Raw genomic sequence first — 13,432 nt, 5'->3', positions numbered from 1 at the left:
AGGGACCTACAGTTTCAAGCCGACTCCGAGCGGCAGATATTTTTATGAGGAGCTTTTTCATGGCAGAAATACACTCGGAGGTTTGCCATTGCCTGTCGAGGGACGACCGCAATTAGAAAAATGTTTTTCTTAATTTTGGTGTTTTCACCGAGATTCGAACCGAAGTTCTCTCTGTGAATTCCGAATGGTAGTCGCGCACCCACCCACGGCGGTCAAAAATTGCATGATCAATATGTAGAATTACAAGCATATTCACACTGATCATTTATATCTGGTATCGCAAATATTATTCTGCACTCACAAGAAGGCATAGCTGGACGTACTACATACAAAGCATTTTGCCATACAAGATATGACAATTCAATTCCAGTAATTTGTTAATAAAACTGAAGTAAATTAAGTTACAAGGAAAAATGTATTATCGACCTTCACACTGGTTTCCCTCTAACCCCACACAATGATCTCAACATTGATCCCACGATTGGAAGGATGCTTGATAATCTTCTGAAGTTAAACCATTCAGCACCGCGGTTACAGCTTCCTTGACATCAATTGCGTTATGAACTGCAGCCACACCCCCACTATTCCCCCGATCTGGCTCCCTGCGACTTTTCCTTATTCCCTAACATGAAGAAATGGCTCCCCAATGAGAGACATTAGTTGGATTTTCTTGTTGTTGTAGCAGCACATAGGGAATGTTTATATACAAGGTGAAGTCCAAAATAAACAAGACTAGCGTCATAAAAATGTTTTTGGTGGTGCCATTTTTTAATGAGCTTGGAAGCTACATCCCTAGCTGACTTCCAGTGAACGCCTGGTGGCATTTGGTTCAGTGGAAGCAAAGTTATTGGGTCTAAAGTGTCAGTGTGTTTGTGTCATCGGTACAAAAATGAGTTTCGAACAAAGTGCTAATATATATCAAATTTTGTTTTAAAATCGGTAAAACGTATACCGAAACATTTGGATTGATAAAAAAAGTTTATGGCGATGATTGTCTATTTCGTTTCATTGTTCATGAGTGGTTTACATGTTTCAGAGATGGTTGTGAGGGCATAAATGACAATGAACATACGTGCCGCCCAAAACTAGTAATCCCCGAAAACTCCATCGAAATTGTTCGTAAATTCATCAAAAATTAACCGAAATCATCGTTGAAATTCATGAAAATGGAGTTGAATATATAATAATAAACATCGATTTATCGCATTTTAACTGATCATTTGGGCTTACGAAAAGTGTGTGCATGATTCATTCCGCACAAGTTAACTGAGGACCAAAGTTCCGCATAGAAGGCCCCAGACGAGCCACCACCCAAAAAATCGCGTTTTCAGAAGTCAAAAATCAAGTCGATACTCATTTGTTTTCACGATTCCAAGGGTATTGTCCACAAGGAGTTCGTGCCAACGGGCCAAACCGTCAATGTAATTTTCTATCTTAACGTTTTGAAGCGTTTGTTGCGTCGCATTCGTCGAATTCGCCCTGAACACCGCGAAGGAGGAAGCTGGCGCTTAATGCATGATAATGCGATCCACTCTTGTGACCAATTTTTTTACTAGAAATCGCATTTTAACCATCAACCACTCACCGATTTCGCCTGATATGACTGATCCCTGTGACTTTTATCTATTCGGAAAATTGCATTTGGCCATAAAAGGAAAAAGTTTTGCCACCGTATAGGCCATCCAAAAGGCTTGTAACGACATCCTGAAAGGCATTCCGATCAATGACCTGAAACAGTCTTTCGAAAAGCTTTTAGATCACGCAAAACAATGTATCGAGGTCAGAGGGGGCGTGTATGTAAGACCCTGCGTTGTATGTAAAAAATTTTAGCTTTGCTGTGGCAATATATTTCTTTTCGGTCACTGTAAGAATACTACATTCCTAATGAATTGCCGCAAACAAATCTCCCGTTATTTCAATTCACACTGAAGGCTTCAAAGGAAAGCAGGCAGACGTAGCGAAATGCTGCAAAACATTTATTTATACACTTTCAGTTCATGATATTGTTGCTGCAAAAGTAACAGTAAAAATCGTTTGTGTTTTTACTAATATTGCTGAACACGAAATGTTACATAACGCTGGTATCATATCAGAGGGGCACACCACAAGCCCTACATTTCAGATATTAACCCTCCGATGTTCGGTGCCTTATGATGCGGTAAGTGCATCATAAGGGTCTGCCCAGACCCATACAAATAATGTAAGAAATACGGTTTTAAAAATAATTTTATTTATTTATTTGAACGGATTGGTATTAATTACGAAGAACAATTGGGTTTACAACTATATAGTTGCATGGAATGTTCATTAAGACATATGGGACGATTACATTTGCTGCAGTTATAACGAGTTTTACGTCGCTTTTTCGAAGAAGAAGCAGGACAATGGCAGCACGATGACCGTGTTGAAGCAACTTGAGCATATGATTGTTGCTGTGTTGCATCTGATGTCGATGGACAAGATTCCGGTACCTAAAAGTAGCGAAATAATTTATTTTAAATTAGTAAATATGAATACATGCATACACATACCTTTATACGCGGAGATATATGTAGGTGTGTATATAATTCATACTCACCGTGATATTGAAAAGATTCATTGCTTGTCTTATATGAGCAAACCTCTATATTAATGGGTTAGTCGGCCGTTTCGTCATATGTGGGATAACCAGCTGCCGTGCCAATTCAATGATAAATGAGCGCCTCTTATCACTCTGCTTTACCGGATTCAGCTCGTCATAGATGATGAATGAGGCCAAACGGGCAATATCAAGCATATTATAAAACATTCCCAGTGGCCAACGCTTTGTCGAGCGTTTGCACGAATAGGCAGTCAACATTTGATCCATTGTATCTACCCCCGCTTTAAATTTATTGTAGTCCAAAATTTGACCTGGCTCGAATCCTTTCAATGGATCGGTGCTTTGACGGTAATGGGCAGTGGATAACATAATTAATAGCTTTTTCGGCTTTGCCATATACGAGCACAGAGCGATATTATTATTGTGATAACAAAATAAAGTGCTTTTAACATCACGCTTCGGGTTAAGCAATCATGCGGGATGAAGGTCTTATTTTTTCTTACGGTACCGACGAAAGTCACTCTACGATCCATCAACATTTCTGCCAAGTTGTATGTTGAAAAAAAATTGTCAGCATAAACAGTCCTACCGCTGTCCATATAATTTTCTATCAATTTCATGACGACCCGTTCACCTTGATTCGTTTCTCGCTGGCCACCTGGTGGTTTTCCGGTATAAATTATACCTTTCAAAGGGTAGTTTGAAACAGAGTCACAAATCCACCACACTTTCATGCCATATTTTGCCGACTTACTCGGAATATATTGGGTGAATCGAGTGCGCCCACGATATGGAAATAACTGTTCATCGACGGTTACATGACAATCCGGAGTGTATGCTTTCTCTAAATTGGCCATCAGCATGAGCCATACATCGTCCAGGGCAGCAGATTTGCTTTGCTTCAATCTCTCAGCACGAGTACCACTGTTATCGAAACAGATGAAAGTAGTTAAGCTCTTGAACCGATTCAATGACATAGTGGCCTTGTAAATTGACATCTTATAACTGGCCCACAATTCTTTCGCTGCCTGAGAATTCGAGTGGAATACACCAGCAATAAGTAGCATCCCAAAAAAAGCATACATTTCGTCTTCGTTTGTCATTACCCAAGAACGCTGTTTATTACTGGGATGCTTTTCATTCCATAGGCGAAACGCTTCAACGGCTTTTCTGTTGGTTTCCCGCACAATGATACTTACGATTTCAGGAGACAGCAATAGCTTGAAAAGAGCTTTATGACTCGGTGACGCTCCTCGTATTGGCCCTTTACGAGTAAAAGTTGTAACATTGTGACAACGAGGCCTTCCAGGTGGTGGAGGATTTGAATTCCACATCTTACCATCTTTCGACTTGTATATAAGGCCCTGGGTAATAGATGTGCTGCATGATTCCATTGTGGTTGAAGCCTGAAGGGCGATAGCTTCTCTATCCAAATCCTCAGTATCATCATGGTTTTCATCCAGAACAGCCTCTAACTCGATTTCCTGTTCTATATCTGATGCTTCACCGAAGTCATCTTCATCTGGAAAATATTCATCATCTTCTACGTCGCCACTTGTTTCAAATGGATCGGACTCCTGTCCCATAATTTCTTCAATTTGTGCCTGAAGTCGTTGACGTTCTTCCGGACTTACATTTGCTGCACTTAGCTTACGAAGCAAACGCGTCATCACATCAACTTCATCCATATTTACTTGTTCCATTTTATTTAAAAAAACACTTCCCACTAATTAAAAAACACGTGTTCACTTTAATTTTCAAATGTCAACTAAAAAACTATCTCTGCCGCTGCCTCCGCTAACAGTTTAGTTGATTACACCTAACGGTTAACCAATTTACATGAGAACCTTATATGGGTCTGCACAGACCCATGTGAGCTTAATTAACGAAATTAGTTTAAAATTATTATTTTTACAACAAATAAAGCAAAAATCTTAATTTTGCTACTTCATTGTGCTTAGCACACTACATTTTAGGAAGTCATGGACTAAGAAGCCTCAGATATTAAAAATAAAAGATCTACATGCATTTAAAGATCGAATGGGTCTGGCCAGACCCATATGAACATCGGAGGGTTAAGAGAAAGAAGAGATTGGAGTTCGCCAAACGGTATGTAAATGAGCCAGATTTTTTTTGGGGAAAACGTCATATTCAGTTATGAGTCGAAATTTAATATTTCCGGATCAGATGGCGCTCCAAAAGTTTGGTGCAAAGAAAATACAGAACAGAATGAAAAAAATCGTATTCCTACCGTTAAGCATGGAGGAGGAAATGCAATGGTTAGTGGGTGCATAGCTGCATCTCGAGTAGGAAAAATAGTTTTTATTGATGATAAAATGGGCATTGTATTTAAGCATTTTAAAGAATAATTTGCATGATAGTGCCATTAAACTTGGACTGAATGCTAAAGGGTTCGTGTTTCAACAAGGCAATGGCCCAAAACACTCAATCTATCTCGTGCAAGAATAGCTTATTTGAACCATGACATTGAGCATGTCAGGGAGCTCTTAGAGAGGAGAATCTGAAAGCGCAAAATAACATCAAGGGCGTCATTAAAGACAGCTTTAAGTGTTGAGTGTGAGAAAATTGCAGCTAATGAAACCAAGGTATGCATCGACGTTTGGAAGCAGTTATTAAAGCTAAAGGCGGTCTAACAAAGTACTGAATACTCGTTTTTTTCTATTAGTTTTTAAATAAAATATTCTTTAAATGACTATGTACGAATAATATTTTTGCATAAAATAGTGTCTCATTTCGTTATTACCTTAAGTTCTCTAATTTCAGGTTTTTGTTTCTTAAATATTGAAGAAAAATGTTATTTTTTTTCGAATATATTAAAATCGTGTTCTTCTGTATAAATCGTTCTAACTATCATGTGAATCTCTTTATACATAAACTGCGAGTGTCCGCATAAATTGTGTGAGCACTGTACATATATGAACTTTTCCTTTGGCCTAACTAAAACAAAGTGTTCTCTTCTTTTCCAGATGGCATTGCATTAGAGAAGTAAATGCGTTGATGTCTCTAGGGATAAAGCTGTGCAGATAGCTTCACAGTTTACAATGGCCTGTGCGAATGTTTATAAGCATTCCCAATTAGTTCTTTTGGGAGGTACATAAGATGTTTAAGCCTTCTGATTTTGTAACCCCCCAATTAAGACTTTGTGTGATTGTAGTCTTATAGTGTGTTGTGCAGTGCTCGTAGTCATTCATCCTTTTTTGTTGTTGTAACAGTATAAAACATTTCCCATACATTTTGGGTTAAAGCTGCTGAGATGACACATCTTGATCGAGCATAGATAAATCCAGGTCGTTTCAGTAACGACAGTTGGTTCTACTGTTTTTCACCTTTTTTAGCTGCTGTTTTATGGTATTTTGCTCCACCGTCAGCAAGGGCGGTGTATTTAAGGGGTTAGGGGTAGTCAGAATTTTCAAAAAATTTATTTTTTTTTTTGCATTTTCTTAAAGTATAATGTTTTAAAAATATTGTGTAAAAATTTGAAGTGAATCCGACAAATACTTTTCAAGTTATTCAACAATTAACAAAGGGCGCTCGGCCGCTCCGGAGCCGATAGCAAAACTTTAAATGCGTTTTTCTCAAAACTATGTTTTTCAAACTGGTGAACACTGTAACTTAAAAACCGCTACGTAGATTTCAATAAAATTTATACAGCTTTTGAAAAACATAAAAAACTTGTGCCTGATCGAAGGATTTTTTTTTTTTTTCAAAAATTTCGATTTTTTTTTAACAATTAACTGTTGGTTTTTTTCTCTAAAATCTGGAAAAAATTTTCTGAGGCCGCCATTTTGTTCATTTTGAAAACAAAAAAAAAAGCTTCGATCAGGCACAAGATTATCTATTAATAAAACTAATTTTTCTTGTCCGATTGGTTTTAGATGAATCTGCAAGGACTTGTGATGTTCACCGCAAGGGACTTCTGGAGAAACGGGCTTCACACAAACAGCGATAACTTTTGCAATTATTAATTTTTTTTTTTTGAAATTTTGGTGAAGTCAAGTTAAAACATGATGTTTTTATGCTATGTTTTTATTTTTGTTAAATAAATTAATTAAGTAGCAAAAAAAAATTCGTGAAAATCATCATTTTTTCGGGCCTCTGACTACCCCTAACCCCTTAAAGTGAAATAAAAATTTTGATTAAATTTATGCATAAGTCCTTATAGGCTAGATTTCGGTCCAAAAGACAAATTTTTGTTTTATGATTTTAAGAATCAAGGTTAACTTATTAAATTAAAAAATTACTTCAAAGTCACATAATTTACCTACGTACGTGCATATGTATGTATGTATGTTTCGAGAATTTGTTTTTTTTTTTTAATTTTTACATTTTTTAATACATTTTTTAACATAATTTGGATGTTATATTTTTTATTTTAACTTTGATTTCTATTATTTTCAAACCGAATTTCTCTCGACCCTGCTTCTGCTAGCAGGCGGGTCTGCTGTTCGCACAAAGCGCGTATGCGCCGACGTCTTAAAGCCGCGAGCAAAGCAACTAAGAAACTACAAAATAAAACCGCAAAGACGATTAGTACTAAACCGAGGTAATAGGTCATAATTATTGTTATTTCCTTAGTTTAAAAACCAGCGCACATTATACACCGACAGCCGTAATAAACTAAAGCAAATTTTTGGAAACATTTATTAACTATTTTTGTTAACTTCAAACATATTTATTATCTATCGAAGTAACTAAGGATTACGATATGACAATTCGATGTGATAAAATTTTGTTTAAATACCGAAAATGTACTAACTAATAGCAAAAGGAAATTCTGTATTACTATTTGGCATGGGCATGATCTTTTTTAACAGATAAGACTGTGTACTATTAAATTCTACGACACACAGGTTTAAAGGTGCTTTAATGTTCTAATGTTTCTGTAGTAAATAACTTTTTTATGTATTTTTGTTAACCAGTGAATATCACTTACACCCGGTATACGTTCGCAGCACAACACCACGGCGACGACGTTTTAAACAAATTAATAGAACTAAGAAAAAAGCTAATAAAAAGAAGAGCACGGGACACCAAATGGCAACAAACACATAAACCATATTTAGTGATTGTTTATTAATTAGATAATATTTAAGGATATAGGCAAGTGATTATATAATAAAAATTGTCAACTCGCGACCTGTGCGTTATTAGGAAATAAAAATGCAACTAAGAGAAATTCTAAACTACTTGAAAAGCATTGTACAGACAAAGAGTTGTTGATTCACCCTTTCAAACACTAATCATCGTTTATCAATTTAATTTTTTTTCTCTTATTATTTTTGGCACGCATATGTATGTATGTACATTATGTACTTACATTAATACAACATATGCTATATATAATTGTTATCACGCCATTGTGAGCCAATTAATCCTCACCTCGCCGATTGTGCTTTATAGACGAAATTAGATAAGTAATAGACGACGCCATGAGTTTTAAGAGACCTAATTTAAAATTTGCAAAACATAGGCCCGATTAATATCATTAGAATATTGTTGGTTTCTTATGCTTTATGTAGTAGTTCATTAGTTTTTACCTTATTAGCCCTGAACAGGTAATATTCGCCAATTCGAGGACTACTGTTGCTCTTTTTCCATAAAGGTATATTTTAAAGGTGTCTTCACAGACATCACTTACGACGAGTCGTTCAGTTTCCTCATTTCCGAGAAGTATCAGTCCAAAAAACATATATCGTTACTTGAAAATTAAATAACATAATTTACACTAACCCCGCGCTAAGCTCGCAAATCAGTTCCGTCAACCATGCAATCGTCACGTTTAGTTCTTCCCTCAATGTGTAAGTGTATTACGAGGCTGACGAGTTTTTTATCTGTCTGGAAAGTGGTAATGATGAAAAGTTAATTGAATGTGTTCGAAAATATCCAGTACTTTACGATTTATCCAGTACATGGATATAACTTGTAAAAATGGTATATGCAACAAAATTGGTAAGGAAATAAATTTGGTTAGTAAGTAAAACGCAATCCTGTATCCACATCAACCTTGATTAATTTTTTATTCGTGTACGTAGTAATTAATATATTTGTGTACACTTTGTTATTGTTTCTTCTAACTCGCGACATTTTAGCAAGTTTTGGCTATTTTTCTCTTGACTATTAATGTTTATATTGTAATTTTGTATTGAAGAAAATGCGATACACCGCGAGCAAAATAAATGCCCAAAAATCAACGGGATTTTTGACCAGCTCGAAACTTCTATTTTATTATTCTATACTGCCATGAAAAAACTCCTCATAAAAATATCTGCCGTTCGGAGTCGGGTGGAAACTGTAGGACCCTCCATTTGTGGAACAACACCAAGACGCGCACCACAAATAGGAGGAGCTCGGCCAAACACCCAAAAAGGGTGTACGCGCCAATTATATATATATATATATAGAGCGCGTCCTACGTGCCAAAAAACTTGACATGGACAGAGATGCCTAACCGTCATGCTAATATATCTGACTAGAAGATAAGCCGACTACATGAAGCCCCGCCGATAGAGACACAAGAAGACGAGCCTATAGCATGAATGCTGGCTACAAATATGGTGGACCCAGACATGGGTGAATAGAATTGGTCCTTTTCATGGACACCGTTCTGGGCCCTCCCGAAGTAATGCACAAAGCAGTTCCGGGAGGGGAGTCTCCCCAGAAGAGGAGGAGGGACTGTTTTAGTGGCTACACCATACGACGCAGTAGACGACGGTCGCTGTAAGTGCGAAGGCATTTTTAATCCTACCTCACCCCAAAAAAACAAACAAAAAAACAAAAAATTGTTATTGTTATTGTAGCAGCATAACATTTCTTATGCATGCACGGGGAATGCTGCTGAAGTGACAGTCCTTGGCCGGATATGAATCCATGTGGTTCCGGTTACGTAGAATCGACTGTAATGGGAAGGACTTCTCTTTGCTTTTGTTTAAGTTTTGTTTATAAATTTTGACGTTATAGGGGCCAAAACCAAAATCAAATCAAAACAAAATACATTGCTCTTGTTTTTACCCTAATTCTGCTAAAATTGAATGTGACTTGGTTGAAACCAAAAAAAAATTTTTTCGTTTATTACTATAAAGATAATGTTGTAATCGAAGGTATTTACATATGTACATATATAAGAATTTCTATTGTTGAATATTTCCGTCTATTGTTGAATATTTCCGTCGTAAGAAGAGGTGCGGCTGTTTCAATTGATTAAAGAGGCAAGTGATGAAAAGGTGACTGGCCTTATGACTGCTATCTTCAGATACAAAGCATACTATGTATATGTTAAGCTAACAGCTTAACCTCCTACAACGTCCGGAACGTAATCGTGGTAGTGCCAACCGTTTCCAGCAGGGTAGCTCAAAGATACAGTAAGAGAGTAGACATGTTTTTTTGGCTTTCATAAATCATTTTGGTATATAAGTATTAAACTGGACTTGATCGCGGTTTAATGCAACAATTTAACGCTACCAGAACGACCTGGATTTATAATATATTCTGCCTATATCATGTGATTTAACATTCCCCAAACATTTGTCCAATAGACGAAGCTACATACCTGCCTAAATACTGCTATAAGGGAAGCTACGGGATATCTGCTAATGTTCCTCCTACAAAATCCACTCAGCGAGCCAATTATAGAACATAACACTATGCTCAGCAAGCAGTTCTTGCTGCGATGCTACTACAGGAACCACCCCTGCAGGCACTTGCAGACACAGGAGGCTGAGCCACCTTCTAGGCACGTCGGAATGCATCTCCTTAACCTTACCGGAACTTTATTCGACATCATCAACTTACCAGTTTACGCACATCGTCTATAAACGACATACGTTGGAAGTCCCTCACCACCTTCATGAACTGCCCATATGCTGTTATCGGAGTCCAACCACTTCCTATTGCAGACGAAAATCTTCTAAAGATAACCGCGTTACTTTGACACAATTACGTTCCGGAAATCAGGTAAAACTCGTACCTATTCTCGACCCCGACATACTACACAAATTACCGGTATATCAAGGTAACCCACAGAACACTAACCACCTATTCACATGCCCCTTAAACCTATTCATTTAACACCCCTTTCCCTTTGGACCACCCGTCGTAGAAGCATGCCTCTTGAGCCTACCATTAGATGAGATTAGCGGACAGGCCCGGTGAATTTACTGCGCCTGACAGGGCTTGGTAAGCTATTACAACTACCTCACAATACTCGTTCAGTACGGCGGACCTGAAGAGGCATTTCGATTTTTGAATTCAGTACTCAGATACTGATGGGCAAAAACTGATTTAGGGTTTATTATTTAGCAAGTTTAGAAAACCCTGCCTAGTTATATGTTCCATTTCAGCAAACGAGGGATGATTTATGCGTCGGTTTAAGTAGACTTGTGAAGAGGCGGTTAGTATTCTGAGTGTTATCAGGTGACAGGAAATACTTATACTTATTTTTAAAACACATCTCTTGAACAGAACTATGCCCTAACTTGTTTGGTTTTTAAATCTATCCGGATCAGTCATATATGCATTTCCTAAGTACAATACAGATTTTTAATGCTAATATTGATTTATGATTAAAAATCTATAACATCTACACTTAACGCTCAGCAGATGGAAATCACAAACCCAGTAAATAGTAAACCCCAGAAACACAAAACTCATATTTTATAATTACTTTTCCACTAAAATTGCATTATCATGACTCATGCCAAAAAAACGGCTATGTTTGTGAGAACAAGCTAGTGACAACTGAGATTCGACGGTTTTGTGCAAAGCATATTAAATTTATGTGTATGCATACATACATATGTATGTATGTTTACATGACATAGGCAAAAAAATAGTGTGTAAAAACGCACTTCAAAAGATAACGCTCATCAGTCCAATTCTGGTTACACTGTCCCCAGTGTATGTGAAAAACATTAATTTCGGTAAAATCAGCGAGACAAAATCGGTCATACAAGAAGGCCCACCACGTCTGTTATCTGATAAAATACACATATCTGCCATTTTCACATTTTTCGTACTCACTCGACAATACGACGCCACGTTTTTTTACAGTGCAGCAGTAGCTGCAGCAGCTTATAAAAAACATGACCAGGAATATGAATGTCAACAACCCCCAGAAATCCATTTCGTCAACGTCAAAATATTTAAACAGATCCAATATCTCCGTGATAAAGCTTGTACTACACGCGAAATTTTTCTAGTGGAAGAAAATTACTGTCACGTTCTTCCTTTACCACTTATCAACTTGTTGCAATCGTTTTATTGAAGCTGTAATAAAAGTAAAGACGTATGGCTCTCATAATTTCAGCTGAATGATTTAGACAACTTACTGTGACCTGATTGGGATTATGCACTGTAGTTATTTTGTGGGCAACTGAATCTGCAATTATAATCCGACCATTACCTTTTCACGCACCTATTTTCGATCAGATGTCTGTAATCTGATGCTGGTTTATTGCACCTTGTTTTCGGTTTTTCCCAAATTCACTGAAGCATAATTCTAGTTAGGAAGAATTTTTAACAATAGTTATATTTAGCTATGTTTAGTGAACAAAATGACATTTCTTTTTCCTTAAGCCGCAGTTAGAGACACGTACGATGAGAACGTAATTATACAATTAACTTTCGCTAATAATCGGGTTAACATACGAAACTGAAAATATTCGAGTGCATCTTATCGAAACATTTGGAATTTATAACGAAATAAGAGAATATTAGTGCGGCAACATGTTTTTAATATTTATTAGTTATCTTTCAGCCTGAAAAAGAATACGTTAAAAATATTATCATATTAACTTTCTGGGCTTAATTTACGGTCAGTTATGAATTTCAGATCAGTGTGAAAAAATATTAAGTAGGAGTTGCCATGAGTGCTTACTGCTTTCACTATAGTTGCGTTCGTTCAATCGAAATCACTCATGTTGTATTCAAGATTTAAGTGTGTTTTACGGCTGATTTTATATCAGCCTAGAAGAACTCCCCGAAGCAAAAAAGTATAAAGACAAAAAGTTGCCGTCCCGCTAACAAAACGATGGTAGGTAAGATTATGACCATGCATCTAAGTAAACTCGCCCTTAGTGATAGTTTATTTATGCTTTCCAGTAAACTAATAGTGTTTTCTTTTCAATTTCTTATATATCGACATTACAGAATTATTACCATGCGCCCTATGAAAATGTTTCGTATTTCATATGAGAATGGAACTAGAAACATGAATAACTTCCAAAAATTATATATTTAATTCAGTGGAATATATAGGTATGTATTGAATATTATAAAATATAATTTATTTTTTTTGTAATAATTAAAACTCTCGTACATTTATTTTGACGAGCTTGTCTATTCAGCTCACTTATACTTTTTGTAGAGAGTGAAAAACGTTATACATTCACCTGGTCAGAGTACATCAGTTTGAGAAAACAAATCGAAAATTTGACTGCTCTGGTGCAGGGTGAAATAAATACAATATAATTGGAAGAAAAGAAAACGAGATGAAGCGCCAATTTTCAAGTGTAAAGCATTGACAGACGGCGGCGTTAATCCGTATTACCGGATACTGCAATGATTGTTTTCAGTCCTTCTTTTTAGAAGTTTGATTATTTTTCATTCACAATAGATATTAATTGTCGTTTTTCGGTAGTGCTACCATCGAGAATTCCCTTAGTCCGCTTAAATTATGGGAATTATCCCGATTATTTGCAGGTTAGAGATTCACCATAGTTAAAAGCTGTTTACATCGGGCGATTTTTGATAAAATTTCCAGTTGAATACCTTCAATTCTGGTATAAATGGCCTTTTAACAAAGCTGACTTAAGCCATAAGATTGCTTACATTCTG

General features: G+C 36.6%; 1 protein-coding gene across 1 annotated transcript in view; it reads right to left on the bottom strand.

Annotated features, from left to right (window-relative positions):
- The window catches only part of LOC129245246 (protein shisa-5), a 42,613-nt gene extending 30,469 nt beyond the window's left edge, over positions 1 to 12,144 (bottom strand). Inside the window, exons 1-2 of the mRNA XM_054883295.1 lie at positions 11,926 to 12,144; positions 11,618 to 11,863 (exon numbers count right to left, since the gene is read on the bottom strand). Coding sequence (XP_054739270.1) covers positions 11,618 to 11,720 — 103 coding nt within the window. The 5' untranslated portion in view covers positions 11,721 to 11,863; positions 11,926 to 12,144. The remainder of the gene's footprint in view (positions 1 to 11,617; positions 11,864 to 11,925) is intronic.
- Positions 12,145 to 13,432: the final 1,288 nt, after the last annotated feature.

Source organism: Anastrepha obliqua, chromosome 4 (assembly GCF_027943255.1).
Source record: "Anastrepha obliqua isolate idAnaObli1 chromosome 4, idAnaObli1_1.0, whole genome shotgun sequence".
Classification (NCBI taxonomy): domain Eukaryota; kingdom Metazoa; phylum Arthropoda; class Insecta; order Diptera; family Tephritidae; genus Anastrepha; species Anastrepha obliqua.
The sequence above is the reverse complement of the archived record's forward strand: the minus strand, read 5'-3'. Positions and strand labels throughout refer to the sequence as shown.